The sequence below is a fragment of the Dufourea novaeangliae genome, unplaced genomic scaffold (assembly GCF_001272555.1).
Source record: "Dufourea novaeangliae isolate 0120121106 unplaced genomic scaffold, ASM127255v1 scaffold170, whole genome shotgun sequence".
NCBI classification, from domain to species: Eukaryota; Metazoa; Arthropoda; class Insecta; order Hymenoptera; family Halictidae; genus Dufourea; species Dufourea novaeangliae.
The window spans coordinates 157,724-174,969 of NW_015374081.1; the positions used below are offsets into that span (position 1 = coordinate 157,724).

Below are 17,246 nucleotides of genomic sequence, written 5' to 3' on the forward strand. Positions count from 1 at the left end.
AGAATCGGTGGAGAGGTTGTGAATTTTATTCCGCTCGTTCGTGCGAGCAGAATTTTCGATCGAGAAAACGATGAATCGAAACAACGATTGGTACGTGTAACAAGATCGAGAGCATCGGGTCGCCAGCAGCAGCGGCAACAGCAGCAGCAGCGGCGGTGGCGGCGGTGGCGGAAATCATAGCACACGCATTCGCTATGTATCGCATCGTATCGTTTAGGGTTATACACGAAGAGTTGATCGGAGGAGACGCATTCGTCGTAGGTTCCTGCCTGCGCGTCTCGCTCGGCCTGCACGATCAATTCTCCGCGATATCGACTCGTTGAATGATGATCGAGCTCTCGACGAGGAATGGTTCGGGGCCCGGTGGGAACCAGCAAAAGCGGTAGGATAAACGGTGGATAGGAGATAAATCGGAGCCAGCGACACGAGCAGGATGTTGGCTCACTTGCCGAGACCAAACTTCATGAAAATCAGTTCCTTCCCTTTCGAGAGAATATCGCCGCCAGCGCTCGCACCGGCCATCTCCGTGAATTTCTGCATCAGGTTCGGCCCTGTACTTTGTTGTTGCTGCTGTGGTTGTTGTTGTTGCTGCTGCTGTTGCGACTGCTGGCCTTGAATGTTTGTCTGCGGCTTCGACTGAACCGTCGGCAACACGGTCGGTATTCCTCTGATCGGTTTGCTCGTACTCTGAACACCCTGCATTGTCGAGCCTTGATTCTGTTGTTGTTGTTGTTGTTGTTGTTGTTGTTGTTGCTGCTGCTGCTGCTGCTGCTGTTGCTGAGTATGTGCTTGCTGAAATTGCTGCCCCTGTTGCCCGAATCCCGTGCCCTGTTGCTGATACCCTTGATTCGGTTGCTGTTGATAGCTTTGATTTTGCTGACTCGCTGGTTGTTGTTGCTGTTGCTGATACGGTTGATTCTGTTGCTGATAGTCCTGTTGTTGTTGTTGCATGTGCTGTCCAGGACCCTGCATGCCTCCCGGCGCGTTGCTACCACGATTGATCGCGCCTCCCCTCCCCTTCCCCTAAAAATCAAAGAGCGTCCTCGGTTAATCGATGGAATTTTCGTCGAATCACCATCTTCCGTATCCGTATGCGTTCCCCGCCGTAATCGAAACTTGCTATTTTCATTCGAACGAGTCGAGGCATTCTCGCGTATCCTGAAAAGTTCCAGTCAAAATTCTGTTTGCACTGGAAGATTTCTTTTCTTGCGATCCATCGGTTAAATCCTAGAAACAAAACTACAACGAGTCGAGTAACTGTGTCGCCATTATTCTGCGATCCCCGATGCTATCGCTAGATACAGTTTTAAACGATGCTGATTATCGACATTTACAACTTCTAGACTCTAGAGCGAGTAGATATACCTACGTAGAATACGTTCGACAAAGCCGCAACACTTTCATCTATCGTTATTGCGAGCGAAAGATATACATACATACATACGATACATACATAAGAGGGATCCGTATGTCAGTATTTCGTAAAATGTTTCTAGGACGTTGTGTTTCGAATCAAACCTTTTACTATTATGCGTATTGTATTTGACCGACGAGTCTGCATTTGATGACTGATACAACGATCCGAACTGACTGAATTTCTACAGCGACAAACATTCGTAAGCCGATGGATGGTGAGTATCGCCGATCAAAGGCGACTGTGAAAATGAAACTGTGAAAGCGAGCACGGTGAATAAAATGAGAAGAACGGTGCGAAATTCCGGTGAAAGTTGTCATTTCCGTAGAACCCATAGTTCATCGCGTACACGGAACTACGTCGATATTTGCAGCATGCTCTCATGTATGTATCTACGGTCTACGACGCGACGTGCCAATTAAAAGCACCGAATTGCAAGTTCCGGCAAAAAGATACGGTCACAGATATGCAGGTACGAGGAAAAATCGACGTTTCACTTTGCTCGATTTTCATACGAAGCTGCAACGGTCCGTCGTTATCGAACGTATCCGTGACAAAGCTCGTTCCATATTATGTAAACGCGTTTGCGATAGAGAATTATTTTTTTTTCTTTAATCAAAACGTAATTCTATTTAGTCTAAATGTAAACCTATTACGATAACGGTATCGAGTAATAGAGATAATTTGATTATCGACGATAATTTAGTTTAAAACGATCGACTTTTCTCGAAGCTCTGGTCCGTACATATGTTTACTATGCATATATTGAAAAATTGCTAATTTCTTATGCCCACTTTCTATTACATTTTCATTGCAATCCTTGATTCATAGCTACAATTCGTTTTCTTTGTATTTGCGATTCTGTGTGGTTAACGCAGAAAAAGATACAAGAAACACTTGAAACCTAACGAGCAACAAAACGATAAAAACAAAAATAGCCGTAACGGAGACGAAGAAAGAAAGAGGTAGATAGATAAACAGAGACAGAAAGAGAAGATGAAAAAAATATGTGCGCACATATGTATGTATAGAGTTCCCTATATTGGATCTCCCTCTCCTCCCTCTCTGTCTCTCTCTCTCTCTCTCTCTCTCTCTCTCTCTCTCTCCCTATAGATATATATGTACGTGCATATATGTGTAATAGACAAAGAGATAAGAGGGAATTAAAGGAAAGGAAAGGAAAGAAAGACAAGAAAAAAAAGAAAGAAAAGAAACGAAAAGAAACAAAGGAAATAAAGTTGAAGCGCAAGTATTCGTAGCACGTCGAAAAGCACCGGTGAAAAGTTTCGGATAGAGCAGTGAACTCACCTGCTGTTGAAGGTGAAGTGGTACGGGACCTTGCTGATGGGCACCCATGGGTGTGGGCCCATGTTGATTGGACGTGGTTACAGTCGTGTAGCTGTGGTGATTCGCTTGTTGGTACGCTAGATGCGGTGGATTGTTTTGTTGATGTTGTAGTTGATGTTGTTGGTTGTTCATTAGTGATGGTTGTTGTTGTTGTTGTCTAGAGTCTAAGTGACAGACAGGGACAGACACAGGCACAATGCAGGCATCTAGCAACAGAGAAGAGAACAGAACCGTGTTGTCATTCATGGCGCATTTACTTTGTTTTCAAATGAACATTCATGTACGCGATTTCGGCAAACATGTTCGTTTTCATTAATAGTTCAATGTCCTTTGTCGATTTTTGCAAATACGAAACATGCGAAACGATTCATATCGAGTACATGATAAAATGGACGTTCGATTTAGGCGGCAAACCCTAAACCGAAACGTACGTACAAATCTTATTTCCTGAGAATTTACGCATCAAGACACGAAATGTAGCGTTCAAAGGTTTCAGTGTTCTAACATTTAAATGGCCAGCTTGACAACACGACACGAACGACAATCTTGTGACACGACGACCATCGACCAGTTCAGGCACATAGAAACAGAGTATATCTTTATAGATAATACGCTACATATGTAATTATACATATATAGCGTAAACATAACACGTATATGTATATGTATAGTAGATGGAGAAAAGGGATATGCACGTAGAAAATTAATAGAGCGAGAAAGTGCTCAGAAAGAAAAGATATGGAATAATATACATGTGTACATATATGTACGTACGTACGTACGTATTTATGTATATGCATGTGTATGTGTATGTGTATGTGTATGTGTATGTGTATATGTATATGTACGTATGTACATATGTTGTACATTTGTATGCATGTACGTAATCGTGTATCTGTGTATACATATTTATGTTCGCATTTACATATGTACGTATGCGTTTATGTAGTCACGTTTGTACATACTTATAGTTTGTTTTTCGAAAGAAGAGACTTGCGGTAAGCAGTGGCTAATTTGTTTTTTTAGCTTGATCAGTTTCTTTCGATTGCCTGCACGTGCGTCCCTATATATGTATTACAATTTTTTGTGTTTATCGCACAAGTATCGTTAACCACTTTGACAAGGCCCAACCCATGCGGTTTCCATGGTAACTAGACCGCGCGACGAATCTTATTGGGCATTGCATTCGACACGCGTCCATGAATCCTCTACTGCCCCCGACTTTGTTTGATCGAGCAAGTGAGCGAGACCGTGTTGCGTTTAAAAACAGAAAGCGACTCACGCTATGCTTTGTAGCAAAAAGGAAAAAGCGTCGCACGAAATATGCAGCGAGTGAGTTGGTATCCTTCGATGCCACACGCATGCCTGCCTGCCAGCGAGCACGCTTCAGGTCTCTTTTTTTCGAGAAACAAACTACAGTAGAGAACACTGAAAGCGGCTTAGTATTTTAAATTATATACATATATGTAGTACATATGTATGTGTATAACTGTATATATTATATAATTTTTTATATATAATATATACATGTATATGCAGAAATACGCGCACACACACACACACACACACACACACACACACACACACACACACACACACACACACACACACACACACACACACACACACACACAGGCGCACATATATATTTACATATATGAGAAAAGAGACAGATATACGGATAGATAAATAGATAGATAGATAGATAGATGGATAGATGGATAGACGGATATACGGATAGACGGATAGACGGATAGATGGATAGACAGACAGATAGATAGAAAGATAGAGATAGAAATATCGCTTTGCATACGACAATACACAAGTCTTGAAAGAAATAGAACGGAGTAAAAAGAAAAAACAAAAAACGGCTGCAAATACAAAAACTGAGTTGCCGCATGGCATGAATACATTGATAGTTTTTTTTTTCAATTTCATTGAGTCCCTAGAAATTTATATCGTCGAAGAGCTACTTAAATATAATTCCCTAAATTCAGAAACACCGGATGACTTACTGAAAATTGCCATCGTTGTTACCTTAGAAATTTATACATATACAATTTGGCGGTCATTTGTCAAGTATCGTACGATCCTATAAAACGTCCAACTCTTCGATTCGATCGATGTCGATCGGGCCTCGCTATATCGCTCGATCGTATGGTACAAGAGCTTGTGTGACCCTGCTGCCTGTCGTCTGGCGCATCTAATTTCGTGTCTTGTGTTGTTTGCCGTTTACGTATTCCGTATTCCGTATCACGTATTTTATTCACACTGACGTCCGATTGTTTTGCCCGAATTGTCATTTCTATTTTTCCACTCTCTTCTGTTTCGCGCGCTCGGGTCTTTTTTCCCCGCTCGTTTACCAAAGAAATTCGACCGATCGCATCGACCGAATACCCAGTGCCGCGCCAGTGTGAATGCATATTCTAACTCCTCGAGCCAGTCGAGTTCGGTTCTTTTCTGTAACCGAAAAGACACGCGAAATTTTCGCAAGTTTTTCTGCTCGATACTGATTGCAAGTCGAGTGGAGCTCGTATCCGCTGAGACGCGTGTCCATTTCAAGTTCGAGTTTTGATTTTCGATCCTGGTTGAGAGTGTCGCGGCTGGTTTTCCGCTGCTCGTTTATCCATTTGCCGTATCTTAAATTTCGTTTATCGATCGTTTATTCGTTTACTGATCGAGGACGACCAGGGAAAGCTCGGTTAGATCCCGGTTAGATCCCGGTTAGATCCCGGTTAGATGTCGGTTAGATCTTGATTAGATCTCAGTCTACGTGGCTCGAGGAGCTATTCGAGACACCGTTTCCAAAGAGCAACAGATCGAAAGAACGAACGAACGAACGAACGGCCACACCATTCGAAGGTGTTACGTGCTTCGTGTTACCTTTGCTTCGTCGATGTCCCGGCGGAGGTGGTTCCCGTGGCGGGGGCGGTGGTCCTCTGGCGCCAGGCCCTTGACTCTGATTTGGAGGCCTTCTGCTCCCCGGTGGAAGTTGCCCTTGCGGCGGTTGGTCGGGTGCTTCGGTGAGGAAGTTGCTCGGAACTAAACCGCGGACTCCGTTCAATTCGCCCATATAGAATCCATCGTTGTCCAAATCACCATAAACGTAAATCTCGTTTCCGCGTCGAAAGTTCAACTCCACTTGCTGCGAGTACGAGAAAGGGGAAAGGTAGGTATACGAGACTGGCACGTGCATTTCGACGCAGGAAGCGTACTTATATGTAGTATATCGATATGACGTAAAGTCAACGAGAAGCAATTGGGGGTACGGAACAGGTGGAAAAATAAAGAGAAAACTGTGTGTGAACTGAAAGACACTTACCGAGTCGATGTTAGGAGACAGTTTGTGCGGATCGTAGTCGTAGAGCGCGATCATCTTCTTGACAGGCATACTGGCGTGAATGTCTCCCCACCTGCTACTCCTTCCTCCCTGCCCCTGTCCCGATTGATTCGGATCATCGATTTCTTGCACCATGTTGAAAGGAATGTACCCTTGTCTGCCACGACATTCTCCCCAATAAAATCCGTCCGCGTCTTTCTCACCATACACCTACCGAACGAATCTGTGAGCGGTGCTGGGGATCTTTGAGAGTTCGGATCCGCGAAAGACGGGCGAAAACAACGAAATAAAAACCTTCAGCGTATCTCCGTTGGAGAAAGATAGTTCGTCCTCGCAGGCGTCCGGGTTCGGCGACATGATTTTCGGATTGTAATCGAAGAGAGCAACGAACCACCGAATCCTCTTGTTCATTTGTTGACCGCTACTCGACGGATGACCCGCTCCCCCTTGAGCTTGCATTCCTCGGCCGCCTCGATATCCGGGACCTCTGCCTCTTTGATTTACTATATAAAAAAAGAAAAACATCCCGTTTAAACCGTACGGATGAGAAAAGAAAGAAAAGAAGATTCCCTCCCCTCTTCGGAAGGGCGAAACGTTTCGTGTCGCGCATCCGATTGCTTAGACCTTAGATTTTACAACGAGTAACTCGCTTACCTGACTGATCGTAATAAGGATCCTGCGGTCTTACACCGGGCCCGCTTTGACTACCGGAACCCATTCTTCCGGGTCTATGAGTTCCAGGAAGTCCTTGTTGTCCCATCTGTGGTCCGTATCGCGAATGATGCAGCGGCATGCCCCGACCTCTGCGCGATGGATCATCTTCTTCGCTGTAATTCGCTTCGCTTGCCGAGTCCTTGGTGATTTCTGGAACTCCTACGCGACAAGTAGGCAACACGTGGAAATGTTGAAAAAAGTATGAACGCAAGATCGTTGCCTATAATCACAAAGTAAGAGTACCTCTTTCGTCATTGGACGACGAAAGTGTAGGTACACTATGTAGATATCTCGAACCGAGTCGCGATAATAGTGTGAGAAAGAGAGAAAAAGTATTTCGATGAAAGTGAGGGAAAGATCTCTTACCCATGTGGGACATGCTCTGTCCAGGATAGATTTCTTTGTCGGATAAATTCTCGTCGGTTTCGATGATGATTTGACCGTGGACGTCGACCCTCGGTGCAGCGTGCCTTCTCATATGCGACGGTCCGGGAACCGTGGAATACCTTTGACAGACTCCGGTCATACGCAATCTGTTCGGATCGTCCTGCTGGCCTGTGACGTTTGGCTGCTGTTGGCCCTGGTCCTGCATATGTTGGGTGGGTCCGTGTTGCAAATGGGCCACGGTGCCAGCACCGCCACCACGAAGCACACTGCAAGGAATAGCGGTGGCGCAACTATCTCCCGATTGGCTTTCCCTGCTCTTCGTTCTGACCGTGATATGTTTCGGATTCAAACCCATTAGTTTGTGAATGTCGACCAAAGCATGGTCACCGGTGGGGCTGTCTACGTCGGTCACCTTCTTTCCATCGGCATACACCGCGTAACCGGTGACGGCCGAACCGTTTAGGGCAACAGGCTGCCAGGTCACTAGCAAAGTGCCGTCCTGCGGTCCAGCCTCCACCTGCGATAGAACGGGAGAACATGCTGAAATTTACTTATCCTTCCGAGAAATCACAAATACGTGGACGCATTAGAGAGAATTCGCTACGAGTAAACTAATCGATCGAAATGTCGAAAATATTAACCTGGATATCGACCGGAGGATCGGGTAATCCCTTTGGTAATGTTTTGAAATGGACGTGACACGCTAAACTGTTTGCTGTCTGAGTGTTTTGGTCCTCGAAGTGCGTCGCTCTGAGATTCTTCGCTTTGACGGTCACCCGGTAAATCGTCGAGGGAGCCAAACCGGTGATCGTGTGTCTATAAACGCCAGGCTTCACCGTTCGAACTTCGACGTTGTTCACGCAAACCACATGCTGATGATTGCTGTTGCTCGGCAGCCACGAGATCACGGCACTGGTGGCGGTTACGTTCGATGCCTTAACAGCGGTTGGGCCCAACGCAACATCTTTGCCAATCACCATCGTACAGGCGGCATCCCGAGACGTTCTTCTCGAATGTGTCACCGCTCGTACGCTTATCCTATGCGGCTGTATATCGTGTGTCGCTTCGATCAAATTGTCTTGTTACACTCTTGACTACGCGCAAAGGATCTCCTCGCAACGCGACGGATACTTTGCGCGTGCCGCGTTCGAGAACGAACCGCTATCGAAACGTGCTTCGAACGGTCACGTACGATCCAAGAACATGATAGGCGCCGTTCAACGACAATCGTGTACGTACCCTGGTAGAATCGACTCCTTCGACCAGCGCCCTGGTTCTTTCGGTAGCTTTCACGGTAACCTTCAATACTCCGTCTACGTAGACATGATACGATTCGAGCTGATGAGTGTTTTCGGGCGGTGTCCAGCCAATTAGGACGCTCTTGTTCAGCTGCCGCTCGAGAGTGAGATGTTGTGGCGCCGGAACTAGGTCCGAAAACAGGTAGACTTCTTCAGGAAAAAAAAGACAAGACAAGCCTAGCTGTAGCTAAAAATCTCTCGCTATCTAGTCCGCTAAGCCAGCCTGAATCCATTTAACGTTCGATGCAGTGTAACACCGAGAGTATACCCTCATCGGTTCATCGACTCATCGATTGTAATACTTACTTCTCTGATAGTCGAATCGAATCGAATCGAATCGAATCGAATCGAATCGAGTCAAACCGAATTGAGTGAACTGTACTCGGATTATTGCTACTAAACGAAATACATAATTTGCTTTCGCTTAATGGTCACGCCTACCGATACGAGACTCGACATGTACAAGCGTATACATAGAGGAATTCGTACAGCGTACATATGTAGGTACATACAGATTGGTCACGATTCTGCTTAACTATCAAAAAATGGATCTACAGATTTACGTGTTAGGAGCCTTGAAACAACTACGAAAGACGACAATGACGAAATCGAGTGGAAAAAATTCGATCGGAACTACCACCGTATGATCGACGACGACGAATTACGCGGCGACTACTTTCTATGCATCTATGTAATAGGCAAACATGCTCGTCGTCGTAGAAGATCAGAGCGGATAGTACACGAAAATCTGCTAACCTGGTGGTTCTTGTTCGTCCTCTTCCGCGATGTTGTCCAGCTCCGCGTACGCGGACAGCTCAGCCTGCCGATTTCGATTTCCTTCTTCGAGCGCTGCCAACTCGAGATCAATGTCTTGCAGGAAGAACTAAAAGAAAGAGCATCGAGATAACTATAACTATCGCGATCGAGCGGTTTCGCTCGTCAAACCTAACTCGTAAAAAAGTTTACGCGCACAATCGGAGGATGCGGATCATCGAGTTTGCTCACATTGCTCATTTGGGGAATGTTGGTCGAAGCGGAATCGTCGACGTCTCTAAGACCCAGCACGGCTTGATGAAATTCCAATAGATCATCGCCGACTAACTTTTGAACGAAATTCGCGGGGACTAGACCCCGCCTACCGTCGAGAGTCTCCGCATCCAGAAAATCATCCTCGTCCGGTTGCCCCCAGACAAGAAGATAATCGCCGCCTTGTACGGGCAGCTCCGCTTCCGGATTTTCATTGGGCGAATGTTGAAAAGGCTCGTAAGTGAAACGGGCGATGTAAACGTAACATCTGCCTTTCCCGGGTATATCGAGCATATCCACTTGGCCCTCGGGTAGGATATTGTCGTTGGTCAGCCGATCCAAGGGATTCGATAGTATACTACTCGGTATTTTTGGCATTTGTCTCGAACTGAGATAGTGATGACCCGTGGTAGCAGTCGCGGTAGGCGAACTGGCGCGTAAGCTTTGCTGAATCTGCTGAATGATGGCCTGCTGCTGAAGCTGGTTAGCTTGGGACTGGGCAGAAAGTTGTTGCATCGCTTGCAACGGATCGTTTATCGTTTGTAACAAGCCTGTCGAAGAGAGAGAGAGAGAGAGAGAGAGAGAGAGAGAGAGAGAGAGAGAGAAGAAAGAAGTCACGGTACGGTTTTCTCGTCGTGAACGTTCATTTCGAGATTGTAAGTATACCTGAACTGACGCCAGGCGTGCCAAAAGCGTTGGTCCCAACGGTAGAGTATGTCGATCCGCTGGTGGCATATGTGCTTTGCACACTCGAGTACGGAAGAACAGTTTGAGGTACGCTGGTGAGCGGGCCGAGAGTCGAGTGGTAAGAGCTCGTCGAATAGGGTGGCAGCGACGACAATGTTGTTTGCGGAATGCTTGTTTGCGGAACAGAGAAGTTGTGATGCGACAATTGGCTGCTAAAGGTATTCACGCCTGTACTGTAAGTTCCATTCGGATGCGACGTTATCGATAAGCTTGGATAAGTTGTTGCCTGCATAGACAATGAATCGTTGTTACTTTTTTTTCTTTCGAACGAAAGAAAACGAAACGAAACGAAACGAAACGAAACGAAACGAAACGAAACGAAACGGAACGACGATAGAAAAAGAAATCGATACCTGTTGACTTCCGTTCAGCTGAAAGGTTTGGGCGGTCTGAACGGGTTGCGTGTAATGAGGTATTACACTTTGACTCGACGACGTCAGGTACGTTGTAGAGGCCGGATGTTGTTGCGATGGCGGCTGCTGCTGCTGTTGTTGTTGTTGTTGTTGTTGCTGTTGGAGCGGCTGCTGATAGGTTTGCGTATGTGGATAACTCTCCTGATACTGATTGCTCGTAAAATGAGTGTGCGCTTGTTGCTGCTTCTGCTGCGTCGGCAAAGCACTTTGAGAATGAGAACTTGACAATTCGCTGTGGGTTGGTTGAGGTTGCTGATACGACTGAATCTTTTGCTGGAAAACAGGCTGCGATTGACTGGTGGAGAGCGACGGAGCCGGTGGAATCGGTTCACTGTAGTGGTACGGTGGCCCGTTAGGAGTTAGAGGCGGACAGCCCGGCATCATTGGCGTTAACGGCATCGGCGAACCTGTGTACTGTTCCAACGCTTTTATTACACGGGCGAACGAAAGCAAATGTATTACTACTATACAAAACGAAAAGAAACGAAAGAAATGAAAACGAAAGAAGACGCAACGAGACCAGTAGCAATATCGAAAGATACAATGTTCGTAGATTACGTACATGACCCATCTGCGCTGGAATTCCTAGGTTTAGAGCATGCGGATGTGGTGGATGTTGCTGATGTTGACTGAGATTGGGAAGATTTTCCGAGCTGGATCGTAGTATAGCTTGCGTAGTTGAGGGCTGTTGCGTGGTAATAGTTCCCCGAATATGATCCAACTCGTGTATCATCCTATTAGCGCTACGTCGATGAACATTGAATAGAACAGATGTTTTATTTGAAAATTATACAAATGGAAATATTAAATCACGTTTCTCGAGCGGAAAGTTAATGGCGTAGAATTTCAAGTGACACACCTATTGTCGTGTTCTATTTTTGCTATTATTCTGTCGATTTCGGAACCAGTTGGTGGCCAAGTAGTCGGAATCGTCGAGTGACTTACTACTGGGCCTCTGCTTCGAGCGCGCCTCAAGCTCGTTAGCTCCAGCGACAATTCTTCGTGTCTGACGATCTGTAACTCCGTCTTTTTTTCGAGCTCCCGTATCTTCGATTGCAGCGCTTCGATCGATTCCGGGCCCTGATAACGTCCTGCTATCTTTTCGCGTAATTGGTTCTGTACATCCGCGCGTTGTCGCTCCAGTTCCGCCTTTCGGGCTTCTGTTTCACGCATTTGCTGAAAATATCGTTCGTTCGTTCGTTCAACGTTTCAAGTAAAACAGTCAGGTATACCTACTGCCGCTCCGCGTCAGCTCATTGACATCGCGATTTCTTTGGTATTTGTTCGACGCTAATTCGCGGGTTTTGCTTTCGTTTTACCAAATGTAAAACACACCAGCCTTTCGAAAGAAACGATCCGAGAATCGAGCGATCGCTGTGTCTGTCGTTGAAGGGAAACTTGAGCGTCGCGTTAAAATTCGTTTAGAACAGCGATATCTGATGGCCTATGATCATCTCGTCGATACGTCCTCTCAAGGAGAATAGGGTCGCAGAAATCTCAGAACGTTGTGTCGTGCGATTATTACGTGCACATTAATTTTGTACGTAATAGCTGGTGAATTCTGTGCAAAACAACCGCGCTATACTTTTTTATTTTTATCAGAGTACCGAAAATCGCCTTGAGCGACGATGAAATTTTGCCATTCCCGGCAAGATACCAGATTAATCCGATCGTTGTGAACGAACGTGAAAACATGAACGGTTCAGTCGGCGCGTTCGTTTATTGTTGAACGAAACACAAAATGTTGCTTCCACAGGGTCGAACAGAACGGTGTCAGGACGGCGATCATCGAAAAATTCATTGCTAGGATGAGGTTGCAGAAATCAAAGAGTCGAAGAATGGAAGAATGGAAGAAAAAAAAACATTTGTAAAGTGCGGAGACAGTTTTAGAACTCACCTCGAGGATGGATTCAAGAATCGCGTCCTGCATGATGGTGGTTTTCGTGGAGGTGGTAGTCCCGACAGCAGATCCGGTATCCTGCAGCTGCGGAGCCTGAGGTGCCGTGGAAGCGCCACCTCCAACACCACAGCACTGCAACATCCCTGAAGTCTGAAACCCTCGCCCGTCTTTATCACGGCCGGTCCCTATCGATCTACCGTGTATCTAGGAGCTATCTTAATTAATTGGCGACTTTTGCGGGGCCTGCCAGGCTGCACACGACGATCCCACGATTAGGCGCACGATTCTCTAGGTGCGAAAAGGAATTTTTTTTTCATCGTGCACCCACGATACCCTAGCACACGGACGTAAACCGACTGATAATGATAATAGTCGGTCGGTTATTCGTTTCGCATGGTATGTCCGTGGAAGCAGAGTATACAATTTGTCGCGTTCCAACTCCCGTACATCAGCTGTCCGGCAAACGTCAGCAGTCCGATCGAATCGACGAATTTTCGGCACAGAAGTACAGGGTGATTCTCTCGCTTCACAAATCAAAGACTGTGCCGCTCTAAAGAACCGCCGCATCGGCACGTGTAATCTATCGATCGGTCCTCGCTGTTGGATAACACACACGCAGAGACGCCGTCACGGCGGTTCTTTGGAATCTTTGGAGCGACACGTTTCTTGATTTGTGCAGCAAGAAAAGCAACATGTACATACAGTAATGTCTCGATGAGTGCGACGTACTCGGGCCCGCTTCGGAGCATTCATGGCAAGATGGAAAGATTTTCATCCCCTCAAACCGAGCCTCGGCTTAGCTTCTCTTTACTTTGTTTTGATTGATTCCAAAGGGGATCGCCCCCCCCCCTTCCCCCGCCAGTGGTGGAAATAGCGCCGTTGCTGGTGTTGCATTCATCGAGGAATCACTGTATCTCCAATGTAGGTAGATACATCTCGAAAGATCAACGCAACGAACAGTCAATTCGTCTCTTTATCGAGAAACACGTGGTGGTCGGTTGGTTATCAGTTTTGGTAGCCGGTTGCGCCGGTGTACGGAGAATTGGACGGAAGTAATAATCAGTGTAATCACCGATACTGCATACCTTGCATTCTATGCGAATCGAGTTAACCCCACGATGCTTTCTGCGAATAATAGACGCGCTGATCGGTCTGATCGTGTCGCGCAAAAAGTAGTGTTAATCGGAAGTTCCAATCTGAAACCGACGAGAAATTCGAGTTTTCGTACGAAATTGTCATGTTACGGCATAACTGTCAGGGCAACAGGTTCTGAAGAGGAACGGGGGCGGGAATAGAAATTGCGAAGTTCTGTACGGTTGCGATACGGTTTCCATTTCATTCGCTTCTGTTAACACGGGATGTGTCGACGTTTAATCATCAATCGCCGCGACAACGTCTGACGTGCCTATGTAAAGGATTCCCATGCAACGCAGAATCACTGGCAAATCTAAAAGGTTCTTGTAAGGAGAAATTCTCATTAATGCATTTCAGATCCAACGTAATTCCATCAGTCTCTGCCTTGACGCATAGAATTCCAGAAATTATTGTGAGGTCGACAAAGTACTTGTGATGGCTGTGCCAGAAACTTTGTATTTTAATAACTTCGAATTGTTCCTGCGAGTAGAAGGGTGGCGTCGAATCTAAAAATGGTCGGCTACCACGGAGGAAGAAACCACCAGTGTATCGTGTTTGTGGAAACTCTTGTTCAAATGTCGAAAAAAGAAACGAATATTCGTGTATTTGTAACTCAGTTAGGTACCAGAATTTCCCGACACGTTCAGCTTTAATTCAATCTCGGGCAGGTTCAATTATGCTTGTGCGAACCGCCTGCTCAGCCGTCCTTTCAATCACCAGATCGGAATATGGTTTATCTCGTGAAAAAGAAAAAATATGGCCGAGCGTGGTTCAACTCTTCGAGCAGAAAATGTGGAGACATTCGTTACGCGTGACACTATGTATGTACATATACATATATCCGTATGTATATCTGTTACGTATCCACTGTGTCGTTTCGACAGCTTTTATCCACCGCGAGTTTCTACTCCGTTTCCGCGTTCACCGACCGAACCTGGCCGGTTATGTACCTACATACTTATAGGTAGGTATATCCTTGCAGTCAAGGTCCTACATAGTTGATCGAGCAAAATTCAGCTGAAAAAAGTAACGCATTTAAATGAGGATGTTAAACGCGTACATAGTACAACGAGTTGTCCGTCTTGTTTTACGTTTATCACGATGTTCGAGCTCGGATTAAAGTTTCAGTCTCGCGACATATTGGAAATTCTTACAACTAAAAATCTAACAAAATTCTGTTACGGCAAGGAACACATTTGGTTTGCCGACCACAATAACCGAAAACGATACCGTGGATCTCTCAGACGTACGTACTATGACAGAAACACACATTTCACCCGTTATTCTGGACGAAACGAATCACAGTGGTTGAGGCAGAAAATACAAGTAAAAACGAAAAACATCGTTATAGATTCCGTACGAGGTAGTGGCACAGCTGGGAAACGAAACCTCACGTACCGACCGAATCGTCGAGAGTTCACGACAAAAAAAACGGCCGGGATTGACGATCGAAGAAACACGAAGGAACGAACAGGAGAAAAACCCGTTGCATGTGTTTAAACGAGTCGAAATAACGAACCCACCGATACGATGACCTGGTTCACCGTCGGAACGATCACTCGATCGTCGTCTAGTAGCTCGAGATGGGATACGAAATTCGGATAGGAAATAAATGAAAGCGGCTTTCGGTAGGTCGATTGGTAGAAAAGGAAGAGGAAAAAAAAAAGGAACGGTATGGTAGGGTGTGAAGGTTGGAGTGGGGTTGGCTGCGGGGGTGGAGGACTCGTTCGGAGGACGAAAAGGAAGGAGATTTTCAGAATGAGTTTCCGTTGGTGGTCGTGGGCACGGGTCGAGTGGCGGCACGGCACTGCTTATTGATCTCACTACCAATGATACGTAGCGTATATGTAGACCGGTGCGCACGGGCCGCACACGGGACACCACCGACCGCACAACGGCGATACGTAACGCATCCACCACTGTGTATCACTGTCCCACTGGCCGGCCGTTTATGATCGGTGTGCGCGAGTACCAGCGACGGCGGCACCTATCATCGGACCCCCTCGATCATGGTACCGATCACAACCGATGACGACGACACTGTCATCGCCACGATCGCCACGATCGCCACGATCGCCTCTTTTTCTACTCTTCTTTCGTCGTGAATGATCCTCTCACGAGTTACGTTTAATTCGATAAGCTAACCCGGAATTGCTCTCCCCATACAGCATACAGCATGGATACGGGGTATCGTACGCGTTGACAAAAAAAGAGCACCTTCTCGCTTGATGTTATCGTTATCGTTACCGCTCCCGTTGCTGATCGCGATGACGGCACCATGAAACACACTCTTTTCCCGTAATTTTTAAGGAACCTTAACACGGGATCCTTCCCGGTGTGATTTTTCCAAAGCCTGAGGATACGAAACCGTTCGGCTCGACACTTTTATCGACTCACTCCGACACTTTGCAACGTATATCGTCGCGACAGCAGCGTAACAAATTGATCTCCTTCTGTTTCACGGAAACACACGGAAACGTACGCAACCATACCATTTCTCCCATTCTCTCCCACCCTTCCTTTCCCCGTACTTTTTCGACTCAGGACCAACAAACCTCTGCTTCTCCGTTTCTGTTCCCTCCCTAGCATTCGGCCTTACGCGGCGATATTCCGTTCTCGTTTCATTGCGATCTCAAAATCGGTGTTTTCTTTTCGCGGAACGCACGACACTTACGATGACCGAGTCGAAGCGATTGTGGCAGGCCAGGGCTGCTGCTGCTGCTGCTGCTGCTGCTACTGCTGCTGCTGCTGCTGACGAGCGAACTTCACGGGACTCGCGAGCTTTTTCACTCGGCTATCATCCCGTACAGTACAAACCCCAAGATCAGCTCGACCGCGGAACGCAGGCGGCAGGGCTGCTGGAAAACGGAGGAGGAGGAATATTCCCTCGTCCAGCGGAGAAAGGGGAAAATCGGTGGGGGCAGACTGGCAGATCTGGCGGGGATAGATAAGTTAGGTGGGGATGAAGGACGGGGAGAAGGACAGAAAGGGAGGGAGTGCGAGCGAAAGAGACAGGGGACTGGGTGAAGAGGAATCGTCGCTGAAAACCGAGCCGCGGGGGTAGGAACTCCCGTCACCACCAGATATGGGTCACTTTGCGATCGATGCCGATACAGAGCCCCTTTACCGCTAGGGATCGCTCGGCATCGCTTACGTCATTCCTACGCTGCCCTCGCTTCTAACCTTACATTTCTCCTTTCATCGTTTTATCCTCTCTTTCATACCTGTCTTCACTTATGCCAGGTTTTTTTACGCGCCACAATCCAACGAGATCTATCGCGTATATGTATGTTGCGAACGTCTGGTAAGGCGATCGATGAAAATACGCTTTCGATCAATGAAAATCAAAGATGGCGTTTCACAGCGACAGCTGCTCGAAGAACAGACAATCAGGCGATACACCCTGAATGTCTAGCAACCGATGCGATGGTTCGTCTCGCGGCTACACGAGGGTGTAGCTTTCACAAAAGACCAATCAATACGCGCGAGACGATCCACCAATCTTTCCCTCTCCTTTCACCCTCGA

General features: G+C 46.6%; 1 protein-coding gene across 1 annotated transcript; it reads right to left on the reverse strand.

The window, feature by feature from the left end:
- Positions 1-244: 244 nt before the first annotated feature.
- Positions 245-12,727, reverse strand: LOC107190660. The gene is made up of 16 exons (XM_015579503.1): positions 12,584-12,727; positions 11,546-11,862; positions 11,249-11,429; positions 10,627-11,100; positions 10,192-10,499; positions 9,506-10,091; positions 9,257-9,383; positions 8,442-8,626; positions 7,844-8,248; positions 7,182-7,719; positions 6,738-6,974; positions 6,396-6,604; positions 6,084-6,311; positions 5,645-5,906; positions 2,723-2,967; positions 245-1,023 (listed from the first exon to the last, which is right to left on the reverse strand). Exons 1-16 carry the CDS (start codon positions 12,725-12,727, stop codon positions 442-444), a joined length of 5,028 nt encoding a protein of 1,675 aa, XP_015434989.1. The 3' UTR covers positions 245-441.
- Positions 12,728-17,246: the final 4,519 nt, after the last annotated feature.